The sequence below is a fragment of the Aythya ferina genome (assembly GCF_964211825.1).
Source record: "Aythya ferina genome assembly, chromosome: 7".
Lineage (NCBI taxonomy): Eukaryota > Metazoa > Chordata > Aves > Anseriformes > Anatidae > Aythya > Aythya ferina.
In genome coordinates, this window is record NC_140302.1 from 30,079,714 (window position 1) to 30,099,331 (window position 19,618).

The following is a 19,618-nucleotide window of genomic DNA, read 5'->3' on the forward strand; positions in this document are numbered from 1 at the left end:
CTGCCTTTACTCCACTGGAGACAGTCAGACCATTCACAGAATTTTGCTCTCCATCTTTAACTATAGCCTGGAGTATTTTACCTCAAACAAACATTTACTAAATGCAGAACAGGAAAACCAGGAGAACAAGAAGAACATGTTTTTCTGTGAAGAACAGAGCTGCCTCTGACTTCAGCTGTATTTTAAAAGAAAGTGGCCACAAGTGTATTGTAAAGCCTCATTTGATAAATGTGTTTTACCAAACAGCTTCTCAGCTCAAGCTCCACATCTAGGAGAGTTGCAGAAATGCCAATGTATCCTGAGTAGGTGTAAGAGAGATGAGGATGTGCCTGGGCAGGTGAAGGAGAGTTTCCACTGTTGGGAAAATATTAATAGTGAAACTACGATATTTACAGGGTTTTAAGGCTCTTGATTTTGCATGTAGGTACCTAAATTTGGTCAAAATCCAGCCTAAGTATTCAAGTTCTTTTCTGAATTTGAGACTTCCTTATTACAAATAAATCAAGAAAGCCAGAAAATAACCAAAGAATTCAGGAAAAGAACCTGAAGGTAAGAGAAAAGGAAGATGTGCGTACTTGCAACGTAACTGTATGAATTACACCCTTCCTTCTTTTCTACGTTCCTTACCTCTTCAGAAGACATAGTCTTTTGTTTCCTGTTTTCTTTTCTTCCCTCTGAAGTCTTGCACATTGAGGTGCAGAAAAGTGCTTTTTTATGTTCAAGGTCTGGTATTAATCCTGTCATAACAGGATTGCTTATTTGCCAAGCCATCAAGCCTAGTTTATGTGGAATTCACCTGACTAATTCTGCATTAATAATATGATTAAAAACTAAGTTTATATCATCATAATTTATTACTAAAACAAAAAGAATAAGTAAATTTTATTTTTTTAAAAAAAAAGAAGAGATGAAATTTCATTTATAGTCAATTCTTGCAAGCAGTTCTAAAACCATTTTAGTTAGGAAACATTGAAGTGATTAATGCATAGTTGTTTATATTTTAATACTTGATTTATATATCAGATCTGTATTTGTGCACATTGTCAAACTTTATTCTGTTCTTGTCAAAATACTTATTACTGCTGACAGGTGTAACATGCTCACATTAATCCTTAATTCCTTGATTCAATTTTCTAATTGCTTTTTTGGCAAGAGATAGGAGCCATTTAGTTTTACGTGATTTGTCTTATGGTATAATAACACACTTTTAAAAATTGGATGTACCTAACTTAGAATGCTGAACAGAAACACACACACACACAAATCTGAATTTCTACAGCACTTCTGTAAGAAACCACTTCTTGGAATACAGATGGAACTAAAACCCTTTACAATTTTCCCTTTCCCATATTCATAGTTTAGAAAGTATTTTAATTGATAGATGAGAATTAACGTTAAAGTGTTGGTTCATTGCAACCAAAGAGGTTCTAAACTCTTATAGCTGATCTATGAACATCTTCTTGGTCATTGTTACCTTCTCCTGCTCCTCTCACCCTTTCATGCTGCTGCCTTCTGTTGCCCATTCTGCCAGCTAAGAATGGCAGAATACATTGACCATTTTTTTCTTGGGCTGTGTGCTTAAACACAATGCAAGGTTTGATGGAGTTTCCAATACCTAAATTAAAAATAAACCTGTTTTATTACTTCCTTGTCACTACAAAGCAGATGTGATAACTTAATAGTAATAACTGTTTTAATTCAGGTATGGCTGTTTTTATGCCAGTAACAGTAGTACTGTTATCTGTGCTTTGTGGTGAGAGGGGAGGGGTGGGGGAGTGGGGAAGGCCAAAATTTCTTTTTTTTAGAAACAAATCAGGGGCAAGCAAAGAATCTTCCCAAAGCTTATTAATTCCTCACAACCTCACCCAGGCTGCTGGACTTCAGCTAGATTTTCTGAAAAAAATCTGAAGAGTGGAGAAATTTTTCTCTGATAAAAATGGTGAACCTTGGGCAGAATTCTTCTGACACTTAGTTCTCTGACTAAATAATTAAGTAGAAATTTAAATTTTATTCTTATTTACTCTCAGTTTTATTCCCTATTTTCTCCCTTTTTTGTTGTCAACGTCTGCTAACTTAGTTTTTTCTTGTCACTAGCAATAATTATATTAATATATACTCTTTGACCCTTTTATCCTTTTCTGGTTTTCTTCTCCTTCCTTTTCACATTCCCACCTGATGTACCTCTTTCTCTGTCAGTTGTGTGTAAGAAAGGGGATATAAAAGCAAAGTGTTGTTTAATAAGACAAGTATTTGTTTATTCTGCATTCTACTGATAAAGTTTTATTAACTCTGTGATTGTCATTTGTGCTTTTTGGCAAAAGCAGAAGTCACTTTTTTTTTTTTTTTTTTGGTGTAGGGGAAAAAAAGCTGATAATTCTAGTAAGTAAATCACGGTAGCTAAGTGCTTTGGGCAAACAAACATGTGCCTTATCTCTTCCAAAAAAAATAAAAAAATAAAAATGTGGAAAATGCATGATAAATGGTACATTTCAGAGAACATGTTATGTCACTAGGAAATAACTTTGATTCATGGTTATGTATTTATCTTTAAACAACTGACAAACCTCGGAGAATCTAAATTATTATCATTTGCTCTATGCTTCTCTGGCTTTTTGCTAGCAAATCTAAATGATGTGAGGTACGATTATACGTCTCCTTTTTCAGTCATAATGTTTCATAAAGAATCCGAATTTTTAAGCACAAATAGAAAATTCCTACTGTATGTGATTTTTGGATGAGGTCCTCTGAAAAAAAAATATTTATCTGAAAGTTTCCTCCAATTTTGTTTAGAAAAGTATTGATATAAACTTCAAACGGAAATTGACAGGACATGTTAATGAAAGGTTATATACTGCACAGCAATATAAAACATCAGTTTGACATATCATTCAACAATTTTTCATCAAATTAAAAGACATAATGATAAATTTGTTCCTTTCATTGCTATGTCTGTGTATACTGTATTTCAAATTCCAATTTAAAATGAAGATTTCATTTTGTCTGTCTTTTTAAATAAGATAGAACAGAATAGTTCAATTGGAAGGGATCTTCAAAGATGATCTATAGTCCAACTGCCTGACTACTTCAGGGCTAACCAGAAGTTAAAGCATGTTATTGAGGGCATTATACAAATGCCTCTTCAACACTGACAGGCATAAATAGAATCATGTTATTTTATTTGCTTTTGTGAGAGATCGGGAGAGATGACTTAAATGCTCCATTATTTGCACTACTAATACTAATTCTTTTAATAGCAAATGCTCTTTCAGGTTTCAGGGATGCTACAAGGTGAAGTAGGAAGCACAGGGCGACAGTGAGCTATGCTTAACTGGCATGGAGCTGTATCCCTGTCTGGATGGTTGGGAAGAGGGAACTAGGAAAAAGTGCTGGAGTTAACGGCATGTGTTTAGGTCTCGGGGAGGTGGAGGTGCTGCCTGGTGGAGCAGTTGGGAAGCCATCTATTTTGACAATTGAAAGTGCAATATATAGGAGTGAATGAATGCATAGAATAGTAGAAGTTATCAGAGAGGTTTACACTGACTGCTGTCAGGACTGGTATGTTGTATTATATTACCCTATGCCGATGCTTGTCTGATTAGATTTAAACTGCCCAGGGCACAAACTAGCTGCTAATCTGAATGATCCCATCAAGACCTTTTCTATATTAATGCCATGATCAGAAGAGTTTTATTTATTGTTTTTTACATTGCCCTTCAGCATAAGTCAAAGAAACCTTAAGAAAATTTTCCCACACCATTTATTTTCCTGTAATCCACTGATACTGCTTTTCTGTGTGTGCAATCAATGCTTTTAATTTTAGTATGGCTCTTTTCACCCACCTTTCTGCATTTCTTTTGGTATAGAGTCATATCACATAGCAATACCTGTCTAGGTGTTTTACTGATCATAGATTGATGTAAGTCAATGGATATACACCAGCTTAGAAAACACAGAATCCATTCTCCTCTTCTGTTTCTTTGGCAAACATTTGGCCACTGATTTACAGAAAATTAAATTAAATGCCTCAGATTTAGTTTAATCAGTTTAATAAACATTTCTTATGCTGTTTTTTGAAAGTGACTGTTGTTAGCTAAAACTTCTGGGGTTTTACATTTATAGTGTCATCATTTGGTAAGTTTTTAGTTAATATAGGTTATCAATCACTGTGTCTCGGCAATTTTAAATTAGATGACACTTCTCACCCAAGTTATTTTAATGCTATCACCTCAAATGAATCTACAAACATGCCTTTCAAATATGACCAGGTAGTAAAATTAAGTATATTTATCTATTGCTCAATTTATTGCAATATTCTCTATTTCCTTATCTCCACTGAGCAGTAATAAATGTTGGTTACTGGGATGTAGAAAAATAGAAAATGATAATTGCTTCACATGATGGAAGCTCCTTTGTTTTCTTTATATCTAGTATTTCACTGTATTTTACTGAGCTAAACTATCATTCTTCTTCATATATTTGAATCAGTTGACATTTTATATATACTTTGCATTTTGCATGTAAATGGAAAGTTTTGTGGCTTTGAATTTTGAATGAAAACATCAAACTGGTATTTTGCCTTGGAACATGACATACATTCTAAAAATTTACAAACAAGAAAGAGAGAAATGCTTACGCTGATTTTGACCTAATGTTTTCAGAAATATCTTTAAGGGTTGACTAAACATTTAAGCTCTTAAAAGTGAAATGCCTGTCTAATAGCGAGCTCAAAATATGGAAACATGTAAATATGAAAACATTGTAAATAGTCATATTAGAAACTTACTCTATTGCTTTGTAGGTTGCTCTGCTTCCTAGCTCCTAGTACCCTCAGTCTTGGTAACTTGAGAACAATATGGCAGCAACCATTCAGTTGACAGCTAACTGCAAATTAAAAGATCTATATAGCTAATAAGAGAGAGATGCTTAGTAACAGCACATACCTCCTACCAGCAAAAGTGTTGTTATCATAGTCGTATATGAGACAAAGTAAGATGATAATCATGCAGGCAACATTCACAGGGAGTTTGTAAGTTTATTTAAATTAAAGTAACATTGCACCTGTTTTCGGTGTGTGCAGAACATTCAGAAAGAACCTGCCTCACAGAAATCACTTGCTTACCAAGACAGACAGAAGGAAGTCTTACTGGTCTGGGAAACTTAAGATGGATCTTAAGTTTCCCAGATCTCTATCTATCTACTCATTTTTTAGTTTTGACATCAGGAAGGCTAGGTAACAGCTGGTTGATGAAGTACATTTCTTTTAGGCTTGGTACTTCTGCTTCTTAGAATATGGGAAATTCTAGTACTCTCAGACCCCACTGTGTGTACTGAAAATATGTTGTGATTTTCTAAGTCTAAGAAGTTGAAACTGCTAGATTTAGTGAGCTATAAAATTAGAAGAATAATTTTGTTGTCTTTATGATCATTTCATTTTTTCTGTTTGATTAGATTTGCAGTGTGGGCTGTTAAAGCCCATTTTTAAGTCAATGAACATAAGTAGGACAATCTGCTTAAATGCAAAGAGCTAATTGGGGAAAAAAATCTTCATGCTGTTACAATGAACCTTAAAATAAAGAAGTACAAGTAGAAAATATAACTGAAATCCCTATAAACCTTTACATAAGTGCCTTCCTTTTACAGGGTGCTCCTAAACCAATTGCTATCGAGCCATGTTCAGGAAACAAAGCAGCTGTCCTCACGGTATTTTTATGTCTGCCCAGAGGATCATCAGGAGTCCCACCCCCGGGTCAGTCAGGTAAGGTTCATGATGGTGAGCATTATCTCTGTCCTCATGCAATGCAGTCTTGGACAACTGAGCAGATGCAAAATAATGGCACAGTCTATGAATGCAAGGGGCTACGCAGTCATGGTGTTTAATGCAGGTCAATGTTTAATGAGGAATTTTCAGCTGGAATTTGATGTGGTATAGCACATAAAAAGCCCAATGATCAAACAAGGCTGATGTGCAATGACATACATAAGCACTTCCTGAAATAATGTTTGTGTACCGAATTTTCGCAGGACAAAACACTTTCATATGCAGCCACTTCTGCAATTTCAGTTCAGCCACTGTAAATGGAGCTATAAAGGGAATACCAATGCTTATTCTCACTTCAAGTTAGTGTTTAGTGCACTAACTTCTGGTTAAGTTCCTTTTCACCAAGAGAAATTATTCCCAGTGCTGTGCTGACCAGGATTCAATTAAAATATTAACATTTCCCAGAATGCCTGTTGGATAAAACCTAGGATTTTTGACTGAATATGCCTGCTTTATTAGGAAGGTGTTCACATTGGAAATGATCCCAGCTCATTTTAAAGCAGCATTTGCATTACCTGGAAATACTTCTCATGGTAACCTACCTTATCTCATCTATGCTAGATTGTTGTAAAGAACCATTACAGCCATTCTTATAAAATACATTCTAAACAACAGATACATAAATTCATTTATTTTTAATCCTTTAAATACTGATATTATAATGGTATGATACAAAATGGTCATGATAAGAAAATTTAGACAATGATCTGGCACTACACAGATGAGCAGTTTACTATTTCAGAGTTCACTGGAGTGTTTGCCAAAATGAACACCTTTGTAATGAACAATAAGATGCATGATATGAACCCCAAATACTCATAAGCTAGAAAATATGCTTTAGGACTAACTTTTATTATTAAGAGCCAAAAAGTTAGTTGTTATTTTAACCTTCAAAAATTTATTAAAGAGATAGAAAGTATTGAGTAATGATGATGAGGGCAGACTTGGGTGACTTTTGTTGAAAGTAAGCTCAGCTGAGTGTTCTCTCTTCTCCTTTGGGACAGATAACTATCTCTTGTTTGTTAATTGTTGTTTGCATTTCCCTGAGTCCTGAGATGAGGATTTTGTTCTTAAAATGTCATTTATGGCTTGGAATATCATTTCTGGAAGTGCTATGAAAATGAAAGTGTTACTGATACTTTGACAAATGCATTTCCTGGTGGAAGTATATAAATGTAAGTGCTCTGACAGCAGCAATGAAGGAGGAAGGACGTTTAAAGTATTCCCTCTTCATGTTTTAAGGAAATGAAAAAGAAACAAAGGTGTTTATAATCTTACAACAAGGAAAAACATTATGAAAGGAAATTAAAAGTAATTGTTGAACTGGAGCTTAATATGCTTTTGTCGTTTTCAAACTTACCTATGATGTGCTCTTCTGTAGCAAAATGTGCTTAACTAGTTATATCATAATCAGTTTCTATTTACTATTTATAGTTTTTTTAAGTAATTGCTGTTCTGTGCTGCACATGAGGCATGGAGGGAGTAGGCTTTTCAAACATTAGTTGGGTTCAGCAATGCAACAGATGTGTCATTTTCAAAGATTCTCAACACGTGGAAGAATATACCTATTCTTAAAGTGCATTATGTCCTCTATTTTCTACTTTGTTCAGGGTCAAAAGCAAATAGGAACATTTGAGGTATGCAACCATGGTGATTCAAGCATTAGATTATATTCCTATAATCATTTTTCTTAAGTGTAATGAATTTTGGTACTCATGGACTGTTTTCACTGTATGTAACCATGCATAGTCTAGGCAGAAGCTATTATGCAAGTTTGTTGGCATACCTGTAGCTCTACTAATTCACTTCATTCCTGTCCTGCAGCACTACCTGCTGCTTCTTTCCTGGGCTTCCTGGGAGCAGATGCTGTGAACTGTGCCAAGTTATTTGAAATGATGTGGAAGTTTTGTGCAGCAGACATATGTTTGCTATGCAGTTGGTTTCCCTTCTGACCTAAGCTAGGTTAAAACAATGATACTTAGGTGGATGGAAGTAGTATGTTCAGTAATTATGTCTTTCCAAGTAATTTTAGATGCTTCTATTGCTTGCATATAATCATTTTCAAGCTCATTGGGATCATTCTAGGATAAAACTGACAGTGTGTCAAACATATTTATTTGAATGATATGTCAACGACACTGATTCTCAGTTCACAGTGTGAGACTGTGTTTCATTTCTTATATGTGTGTGTGTCTGAAATACAAAGAGAGAATGTCTGTATTGTTCTGCATTAGCATTCCTGATTTTGAAGAAAATGTAATATTTTCCACAAATAACTAATCTACACTCTTCTGAAGTTATTAAAGTTATACCCATACACTTCTAACATTCTAGTTTGCTCAAAAGTGAATTTTGTTTTTTTCCAAGGTTTACGCTAACAAATATTTTCTGGACAATGTCTCACTGAATGTTAAAAATAATAATAATAATAATAAATCCAATGTAAAGGTTACTGTTTCTGCAGCATATGTTCTATACTTCACCTTTATCAGCAGCTGGAAGAAAACTTGAAACTACAGATGGTGGGCTTTGGCCAAAGGCTGTGCAAGGGAAAAACTTCTCTAGGAGAGACCATATGTCCCAGTGGAGATCTGAGTGTTCTCTACATCCTGCACAAAATGCTCAGATCTTTACAGAAGACTTCTGTATTGTTTAGTTCTAAGTGCTAGTGCTATGAGGATAAAAATCAGTACTGGGTTGATGAAATTAAAATATTTAAGATTAATATGTGATTCAAGATAGGTCTTATAGAGATTGGTCATGTAGATTCAGGTGAAATATTGATAAAATTGAATTTAATGCAAAAAAAGAAACAGTATTCATTCTAAGTCACATTTTTCAAAGATGGAACAATTTGTACAGTTAAACATCCTGAAAATCTGGAAAGTCGATAAATGTTTCCATTGTATGACATTAGATGTGGTACAGAAGGCCTTATATATTCTGGTAGGTGTACTAGAAGAGGATACTGGTAATCTAACTATATTTATCCAGAGTAGGAACTAGTTTTAAATTAAATTTTGCTTGGATAAAAGCAGAAATTAGAACAAAATTATAAAATAAAACAATAAATGAAAAATATTAAGGAATGTTAACAGTGATAAAACTAAATTTCTCAGTCATGGCTAGACAAATAGAACATAGTTTTCTCATTCTTCAATTGTCTCCTTGGTGGCACTGCACCTGAGCAATCAGACATGATGAAAACTCAGAGGTTCATGAAAATATGGATTCTTTATACAATCCATGTGTATAATAATATGCATGCATCTGTGTGTGTGTATAGCGGAAAAATAAACCACTTGTGGGAAGATATACAACACAAATGTCCTGCAGGTTTTATGATAGACTGGAAACTAAAGATCATCTGTTCTTGTTGTAATGTCTGACCCCATGCTTCAAATAGCTTTAACATTTCTTAATATCAAGAGAGATCTAATAATGACAGCAGCTGCAACCAGATCTCTAGAAAGAGCTAAATTATACATCTCAAAGAGTATTGAACAAAAGCTAGAGAAAAATATAGGAGGAACATGAAGATAATATATAAATTACTTAATGTGAAAATTACTTAATAGAAAAATGTGCCCATGGATTAGCAGCAGTGGCAAGACCAAGAATAACTCCTTGAAGGTCTTAATACAACATTGGTGATACATTGGGCAATAGAGAAAGAATAGCCTGGTAGTGTGATAAATTCTGCTAAAAGAACTGTGGTTATGTCATCATTATTATTAAAGACAGCTAAATCCCACACTTTGAGGTATCAAGGTGTTGTAGGAAAAAGTTTATAAAACTCTGTGATAAATGTTTTCAGCATTTTTGAAGGATAGTAAATACTCTAAAGGGAGAAATAAGAATTCTGGAGCACTTCAAAATAATACAGAATCAAGGGATGCAATTTATGAATTATTTACATGTTGATACATTACTTTCACATGGCAAAATGTCCCTAGCAGGTAGAAGTGGTAGAGCACCCAGTAAAGGTATTTGTCCATTAAGACGGTGAGTTGAATGGTCTCTGAATGAACGTTTCTCTCTTTCTATTAAACCACAAAGGACATCCAACTTCTATATGACTAAAAGAGATAAATCTAACTTAATACATGAAAAATAAAACCTTCAAATATAAATCAAGAACTAAATAAATTATAGTCATTATTAGAGCAATTTCAGAGGAAATTTTTGTTCCACTGGTTGTAGAATGTGCATCCTAAAAGACTGCATACAATATTCTATCGTTACAAATATAAATGTTGATAGCAAGTTTTCCTGTTCAGTAGGCCTCTCCAACAGTGCCATCTGAAAGTTACTCTCAGATATATGTGAATCAAAACAGAACTTTATATAATGTTGTCCACACTAACTGGCATTCAATCCTACTTAATCAGCAAGCTACAGTAGGATCACAGAATCAATAAAATTACCATGCCATCTGCCTTCCCTGTACTCACCATCTTAATGAATAACGACTCATTAAGTGTTCTACAAGACAATTAGCTCTGGATGGGGGTTTCAGTAACAAGGCTTTCTTAATACTGTTTAAAATACAAAATTTAATACATATTATAAGAGGCGCATTATTTAAAATATGAAATAAATATTATATTTAATGACATTGCTCAATTTTTCTGAAGCTTTGAAACAAAACTATAGGTTAGTGTTTTCTAAATGTTAAGGAGAAGAATACCCATTCCCATATGTGGAACTTATGTGTGCAGTCTTGAGTGTGTAGTGAAATGGCAGCTGTAGACAAGGGTGAGCAAGTCCCATGAATTTCTACTCGCTAAAACACATACCCTGCTAAATCCCTTTTTATTGCAAAATAACCCAATTTAAAGTCACGTGTAACAAGGAGGAATAAAAAATTTATTGTAGAAAAATGTTAACAGTGTTGATGGAAATGTACCGTAAATAAGACAATGCAGAAGACAATGACTACAACAGAATGTCTTATATATCATTATGTTGAATCTTTTATGGCTTTTTCTCATGTTGAAGGCTATCTAAAGAGTATTTAAGGAAAAAAAAATATGCAAGAACAAATAACAAAAAAGTTAATGTATAAATGGTATCCTACAGTGTAATGTATGGAGTAAATATTAAGGGTTTGTGTGTGCGTATCACGGGTCTAGAATTTTTTATATACTCAAAGGGAAAAGACGAGGAATACAGAAAATGTGTATGAATCTGATTCTGCATTATGAAGAATATCTGTGGGCCTACTGAAAACCTCCTGCCTCACCGCAGCAATAAGGCTGAAGAGAGGAGGGTGAATGTCAGAGCTTCATTTGCTTGCTTTAATCCTTTGTCTTCTGAGACATGCTTATTCTGATACAGTATTTCTCCTCTTTGCAGACGTTTTCTTATTCTCTGAAAAAGTTAAATTTTTATTGGGGGAAAAAAAAAAAAAGTCTTGAGGCTTGATCCCGCTTAGAGCAGGGGACCAGTTCATTAATCTTTGTCCTTTGTGTGGACTCTGTTCAGACTGGAAAACAACACTTAAGGGTTCAACAGATGTATGTATGCTGTGATGTCAGGTAGCTAGTAGACAGGGCAAGTAGTGTTGGCAAGGTGTCTCTTTTAGAACAGTGCTTATGCTGGTTATATATTTCATGCTATATAAAGAATGGCATTAACTTCTGGGGGTTTCACCCTGATGGATAGCTAAATTCCACCACAACTGCTTTCACTCCCTTTCCTCAGAGAGAAATAAGGATAATTTAGTTAAAGGGAAAAGTCACACGGAAGCAAAGAGAGAAAAAGTAATTATTAATTATTCTCTACTTCCCATCAATGAGTGGTGGTCGAGTATGTCTTGGGAAGTAGGGCCTCAATACACATAGTGGTTTGGGAGGACAGATGTCTTCATAATCCCTGGAGGTCTTTAAAAGACATTTAGATGTAGAACTTAGTGATATGGTTTAGTGGAGGACTTGTTAGTGTTAGGTCAGAGGTTGGACTCAATGATCTAGAGGTCTCTTCCAACCTAGAAATTCTGTGATTCTGTGTGTGATAATGAGAGACCTCCTTCTCCTTACCCAGCTTTTCTTCTTTTCTTTCTTTCTTTCTTTCTTTCTTTCTTTCTTTCTTTCTTTCTTTCTTTCTTTCTTTCTTTCTTTCTTTCTTTCTTTCTTTCTTTCTTTCTTTCTTTCTTTCTGTGTGTGGCATCATATGATGTGGAATATCCCTTGGTCATTTTAGGTCGGCTGCCCTGGTGATGTCCCCTCCCCACTTCTTGTCCACCCCCAGCCTACTGGCCTGTGGTGGGGGAACAGGTGGAGAGAGCCTTGGTGCTGTGCCTGCACTGCTCACCAATAGACAAAACATTGATGTGATACCAATGCTGCTCTAGCTACAAGTGCAGAGCACAGCACTGGAGGGGCTGCTGCAGGGAATGCTAATTCCAACCCATCCAGACCTAGCACATAACTACTGAGAGCAGTGTACTGGGTGGGGAAGGAGAAGGAGAGGGGGTGCTCTCATTATGAGAACATCCATCCTCCCAAAAAATTGCTACATGTATTGAGGCTCTGCTTCCTGGGACATGGCTGAACATCACTCATTGATGGGAAATAGAGGGTAATTTATTTTCTCTCCCTCTGTGCTTCTATGCAGCCTTTGCTTGTTTGTTTGTTTCCTCTCTTCCTTTTCCCTTTAATTAAATTATCCTTATCTCAACCCGTGAGTTGATTTTTTTTCTTTCCTTTCCAGCATACTTTCTTCTTTCCTGCTTTTTATAAGGAGGGGGAGTGAGAGAGTGGTCGTGGTGGAGTTCAGCTGTGCAGCAAGGTAAAACCACCACATGTACTGCACACAGCATTTTGAAGGCAGATATGGACTAGTAACTACAGACAAAAGAGAAGTCTTCAATGCGCAATGGTTAGAAGAGTTTAACCTAGAAAAGGAATGCAGGGCTCATATAAAAAGTTTTTTCTCTTTTTCTTCACCACTCCTGGGAAGAAAAAATACAAAAGTAGAAACCTGTCTCCAGAAAATACTTTACATCTGCATTATAGGAATGATGCCTTCAAGGTGTGAATCACAGTGTCAGTTTACATAGCTCAGCTTACAGAGGTGCATGCTTGTACTCATTTGAATGTCTTGATATGGAACAGGATTTTGTTAAAAACTTACCTTTACTGTCTAGTCTGAAGATTGAGTTTAGTCTCTCTCTCTCTCTCTAATGTAAGGCATGACTAAAACATTTAGTACAGAAATACATTTTGGAAATTGCATTGAAGGAGTCTCTCTCTTAGCTAACAATATGTTGCTAGTGAAATGCTCAAAAAACAGGAAAAGTTAAAATGTGTGAGAAAATCAAAATAGTCTTTGTAAAAGATGAATGACTACAACTAAAACTATAATTGACATACTAAGCAGTAACTCCAATTTATAGACAAATCAGTTTGTCAAATGGTATGATAGAATAAGTAAATTCTAGAGTTTTTTGTTAACTGGAGATCCTTGGCAAAACAGCTCTTTAAGACCTAGTGGAGACTGAAATAATCTATTTTGAATACTATTTTACTGATGGAGTTGCTTTCTTTTAAATAGTAAGGCCTATTTTGGCATTACTTTTCTGCTTAATTTTGTTCTTCTGCACTTCATCAAATGAGGGAGCAGACTGTGTTTATAGTATTGACACTGTGAAAAGAACACAGTGGTAAGTGGCAGATGGTGCTGATGATTACTTAAAAAATATTTATGGCAATAGCAAAAACAAAATAGAATAGCAAAAACAAAATAGATAATAAGACCCAGTGGCCAACCACCCAGCTTCCCACCCCAGCCCCAAAGCAATTCCCACCCAAACCCAAAGCAATTATTTTTGCATAAAGTCTTCACCTAAAAAGCATTGAGGTTCTTAGCATAGTAAGCTTTGTAAGTGATGAAGAATGAAGTGGGTATTGATTTTTTCTAGTCTTATTTTTAATAATTTTAGGTGGATCTGTTATAAATTACTTTTTACATCATTCTAGCCATAGGACCTTGATTCCTTTTTATTTCTGTAAAATTTACTTGAAAAAGAAAAAAAAAAAAAAAAAAAAAGGATGTAAACAATTTAAAATGAAGAACATACTGCATAATGTTAGCAATGTGTCTTCCACAAATCTTGGCAAATGTTACTTATTGCCAATAAAAGCTGCATGCTATATAGCTATGAAATGAGGAGGGGGGGAGAAGCAAGAGCGGGGAGAACAAACAGAGGAGGTTGAGATGATTGTTTTACAACTTTATCACTGGATTTCCTGGCCTAGAAGAACTCAATAAAATGAGACATTTTAATAAAAAACTGTTAAATACTACCATGAACACTTCTTTGACAACTAGCTATTCATTGTTGAAGCCAAAATGGTCACTGTCCTCCAGAGAAATACATTTTTTTTCCCCTCTTGGGGACTTTTGCACTTTTAATATCTGATGAAGTTCTGAACACTGAAATATAAATCCAGTCATGTACATCTCTTCAATTGTTCATGGTGATGGATGAGCCATTTTCAGGTTGCATCCAGATGGCAATTTGCCAAGTTCCCCTCCTCACTCATTACGAAGACTACAGAGACAATAGTGGATACTCATGGTCTTAAACTTGTAGCTGTCAAAGAATCATCATCCTTCAAACATATCTGCCAGTTGACCATCAGCTGAAACACTCAGGACATTGAACATCTATAGGCCTAGAAGTCAGAAAGTACCCAGTAATACAGACCTTGCCTATTGCAGGGTCTATGTCACATAATCTCTTTTATTGGTTCTGCAAGGTTATTGTTTTCTCTTCTCACCATTCATATTGGAAGACCAGTCTATTGATCGCAACAGCAGTGTTACAGTACTTCTAATCTCCAACTTAAATGTATCTGGAGGTGATGATGGAAGAGATCCTTTATCTCAAATTCCTGTTTTCAACCTGACATCTATCACCCACAATATTTTCACACAGACAACATATATCTTTTCCACCTTCATTTTTGCCAGGCTAAGGCAAATAAGTTCTACTTTAAACATGTTATTCAATCATCTGAACACCTTTATAGCACTGTCCCAGTTTCAGCTTTAGTTCAGTGTTTTGTTTTGTTTTGATTTTACTTTGCATTGCCAGGTTGTACTGAGAGTGCCATGTGAAGTCCCATCTGGCCTTACCCAATGGCACTTACATTTCCTTGCTGTACTCCATTATTCCGTTTAACATTTACTTTTTCTTTCCTTTTTTTTTTTAACAACTGTACCCTTTTCCAACTTGTCATTCTGTAGCCAACTTCTTACATCCCTGCCCTTCTTCTCTTTTTCAAACAATGAGCTTCTAGTGTATAAGTTTCTGCTTGTTCCAAAATACAAGTTTGAATATGCACAGTTGAATATGAGTGCATTTATATTGCTTGAATTCTTGAGGTCACGCATCTCTCTCTGTTTTATATTCTATTCCTTTCTGTATTGATGATACATACCAATGTTTTTCATGATTGAATTTCAGCAGCATGCTCCTACTTTTATGGCAAGATTTTTAATGGAAATATTAAACAAGACTGGTCAGAGGATTGATTCTTGTTGCAATGCTATACCTTCACCAGCCTCCTTCTTTGTAACTACTCTATTTTCTCTCCTTCATGCACTTGTCTGCTCTCCATAATCCCTGTACTATCTATCATTTTTGTGTCCATTGATAATATCCCACACTATAAAATACCTTTCAAAAATCTATATAGAATAATCTTTTGCATGTTCTTATCTAGAAAATCAGTTAACATATTGTAGAAAGCTATCAGGTTGTTCTGGCAGAATCTTTGATGAAATGTTGTTGCATCTTGAACCCCCCCCCCCTCCCACTTTCATTTACCTGACTTTAATTATGCTTTTCTGCCAAGTATCATGTAGCTGAATCTGATCAGTAACGAACAGAATATTTTTTTCCTTTTTTAATCTAGACAATTTTTAGTATGAAATAAATAGCACTTACTTTTCTCAATTTAAATGCCCTGCATTTGTCATGACAGATTACTAAAAATCCCTGTTACCAGCCTTTATTTTTTTTGCATTCTTACAGAACTAGTGTTCTGATTACTCTAATGTCAATGCATAAAGCTTGTGTTGTTTCAATTTCCATACCCTCATTCCATTATCACTGGTATTGTATCTTCTTCGATAAACATTATCTTACTCCTTGAAAACCATCAAATAATGCACTCAGTTCTGGGACAATATCTAGAAAAAAAATTGATCTCTATCTCATTCTTGCTACGTAGTGATTCTTCCTTTTATTTTCCTCCCTCTCTTTTGTTTTATTTATACAGTGAAAACCTTTAGGTATTTGTTTTAATAAACCATTTGTAAGGTTCAACTCAGCTTGATTTTTGGCAATTCTTATTTCACTTCTACATTTTTTTACCTCTAAAACACAGCCTCCTTTGTAGTTCGATCCTTTTTATCTGCTTTCATAGGGTTTCTGCATTCAGAAACTGTGCCTAGCCTCATTCCTTTAGAAGTTCATTGGCTTCTATGTAGCATAGTGGTAATGTATTCATTGGAAGTCATGGAAGAGTCAAGGGTTTTTCCTGATGAATGTATTGCAATTCAACCGGAACTATCTGCTTTTCTCTTGATGTAAAAAGGGGACAGATTTCTAGCAGTGATTTTTCCCTTGGAGAGTCTGGGTGAGATTAATGGAAATAGCCCATTCCCTTGTACTCCCTACATTGTCATATGGCAGCAGAAGCCTTAGGATCCTACAATGGGCTCCATGTGGAAAGGTGGAGAATATTTTGGCCCTTTTTTTCTTGCTGATCGAATTGCATTACCATGATCACTTCTTCTAAACAAACTGGTAGTTTACAGAGCTTGGTCCTATTTTCTTTTTTTAGGCTTTGAAATCCTATACTGGATGTGATCCTGTATTATCTGATATGTTTTTTCTTCTGGGTGCATGGTACCTCTTTTAAAGCCTATTTGTAAAATGAGCAGCATGCCTTATGACTGGGTGAGTGCTATACATAGTGTTAGCATAGGCTCAGTGGTGTCTAATGAGTCTGATCCCAAGTCCAAAAGGGAGAGAAATGGAAAACAGTTTAATCATTCATACTCATTAGAAACAGAAATGCTAATCTGCCTTTAGACACTGAATGGTCAGACAGATTGATTATTTTTATAATGTCTGTCCATCAAAGTACAAAGTGCAAAGTTCTTGCACACTGCATTTAGATAAAAGGTATACATTTTAGCATAATTTTCCAGTGAGATTCATGCCTGTTCAGTGATGTGGGTAGGCCACAGGATTGGCAGGATTTACATAGAGTGAAATTGATAGGATGTTAAGAAAAAAAAATAAAGTAATTCATACATAGGAAGAAGTTAGATCTTCAGTTTGACTGTCCTCTAGGCAGACTCTTAGGTACTCTGCAAGATTAAGCTTTACACAGCTGAAAAACATTGCAGGTTGTATGGTATTTGTCGTTTTTAGTAGAAATCCTAAAAGCAAACAAGCAACAAACAAAAATAACTTTAGCTAGTATGATTTTTTCACACAAACTTCTAGTAATCAGATTATGCTATTCATCAGTGTTTTTTTCTAATGCAAGTGTTAGAACACTCTTGATATGAAGACCCACTGCTTCTTACATAGGAAATACACAGTAATGGGACCTGTCTTGTCTGCATTCAGCCCATATGAATGTGCAGTTTCCCTTTAACTGATGATCTTATTTGGCCGTGGTCCTACCAGAAAAACAAGCAGTTGATTTTAATTGTACTGTTAAATTTTGAGGATCCAACAGATGTCTAGTTGAGTTGCAAAATTAGGTAATGTGAAGAAATCCCTGTAAGTGACAGATTAGATGATAAGTGTCCTTCTTATTGGAAATTGGTGGCCTGCTTTTATATTATGTTATGTTCAGTCAACATACAGTAGGTGAAGCAGATGGTTTACAGTTAAATTAGAACCATAAACCTTTCAAGGCTAAAGTTACATATGATTTAAATCTTTCAGCAGGGGTCCCATCACCTATTTCTCCTTCCTCTAACTTTGAATTCCGTAAAAAAAAAGCACCTTTTTATCAACAGAAGACAAATCTGTTCAAATCCACTACTAGAAATAGTTACATTGAGACCTGTCCTGATTCGTAGTCATACCATCATGGAAAGTTTCATTCATCACTGGGACAATGCAATTGCTTATAATCTATCTTCCCACATTTATTTTATCACTCTCTTGGGCTAAAATGCTTCTACTGTCTATTTCTGGTATAAAGCCATCCAAAATTATATAGAGACCAATCAGATTTATCATTCTGTGGCATTTGATGGCATCCATCTGTTTATTTATGAAACCATTAAAGACTTATTGAGTTACTAGACTACAGAGAAAATAAATTGAGTTATCATCTATAGTTAAATTCAGTCCTTGCATCGGCTGTCTTTTCAGCCTGTATGGTGTTTTCTGAAATTACACTGGCTTGCAGACCCAGTCTTCAGGAATACATTTACTTCACAGCCTTTTTATGGCATTTCAAGTGAATTTCTAATGCATGAGCAATTTGTGGTTCAGGAAAATGTTGACAGAAGGATGTCAGGGTTTTCTGTTGTTAGCAGTTTAAAACCATGATAGGGACAGTCCTCTCTTAAAAGTAGCTCTTAAAAGTTTGGAGCTGCCCAATTTCTAGAATAATTTGATTTCTTCAATCAATATTGTGCAACTATTGTAGGAAGCTAGGTTTAAAGCCTATGGTCACAAATAAATTAATATAACTATCATTAAGTAAAACACTTTTAAGATGAAGGATGGAAGAAGAACTACACTCTGTACTCTATATATTCAATTACTGTATTGTAAGTACAAAGGAAAAGGCATAGGGTTTAAAGCTCAAAACTTGCTGTTAAGAAAATTGAATGGAAAACTTGGGAAAATACATCTCAACAGGATACTTTCTGTCTTGTAATAAGAGCGAGTTTGTATGGCATCCTTTCTGGTTGTGAATTAACAGTTCCTTGACTATGAAATCACTAGAAATAACCTTCTGAAAGAGCTAGTTTGGATCTAGCAAAGATGTTAACTCAAACCACCACAGAGAGCTGAAGGTTGGTGTTAAGGAGCTCACATCAGCTGTGGAAGAGAAGTTGCCTGTTAGGACATCTTCTTTTACTGTGACACCTCAACTTCTCTTATTTGCACACCCTGGACAGTTCTGCTTCATAATTCTTGAACTGAAGGCTAAAGGGAGTATAGTTCAGGGATGTCTGTGTGTCAACTCACATCCTGATAAACATAGTACATCCAGGCCAGTATTATCTGTATGAGACTAGGGCTGACCTCTGCATCTCTCTACATTATTCCTTTACTATCTAGGTATAGCACTGTGCCTAGATATACAGGTATTTAATCAGTGCATTCAAATGACTATGTCTTTGCAGAACATGAAGCAATGTCAACAATGTAAATATCACAAAATGCTGATTTTTGGAATAAGTCTGAGCCTAGCAATGCTCTCAGAACTCATATATTCTGGTGCACCATACCTGACAGCAGAACTGCTCAAATATTTCTGCGGAGTGCACCACTATATATCCTGTAGCTCCTGCACTAAATGGGCTTCTCTGATATCAGGGCTATTCCTGTCTGCAGTTACCCTGGTTAAAAATAATAATAATAAATATATATATATATCTAATGTGTTGTATGGTGATTTTTCAGATCTTCCTTATAAAATGGAGCAAAAACAAAGGTCTGTGGTAACACCAATTAGTAGGTAAATACAATGAAAAAAAGACAATGTTTAATAAATTGATTTTCCCCAAAAAATAAAAATAAAA

General features: G+C 35.2%; 1 protein-coding gene across 10 annotated transcripts in view; it reads left to right on the forward strand.

Moving 5' to 3' along the window:
- ATRNL1 (attractin like 1) overlaps positions 1-19,618 on the forward strand; it is a 493,132-nt gene that overhangs the window by 431,506 nt on the left and 42,008 nt on the right. For all 10 annotated transcript variants that reach the window (XR_014694966.1, XM_084525843.1, XM_084525838.1 and 7 more), the window contains one exon: positions 5,641-5,755. Coding sequence is in view for 9 of the 10 variants with exons in the window: in XM_084525843.1 (XP_084381969.1) it covers positions 5,641-5,755 (115 nt within the window). In the remaining variant the exon portion in view is untranslated. Of the gene's footprint in view, positions 1-5,640; positions 5,756-19,618 lie in introns of those variants that run through there.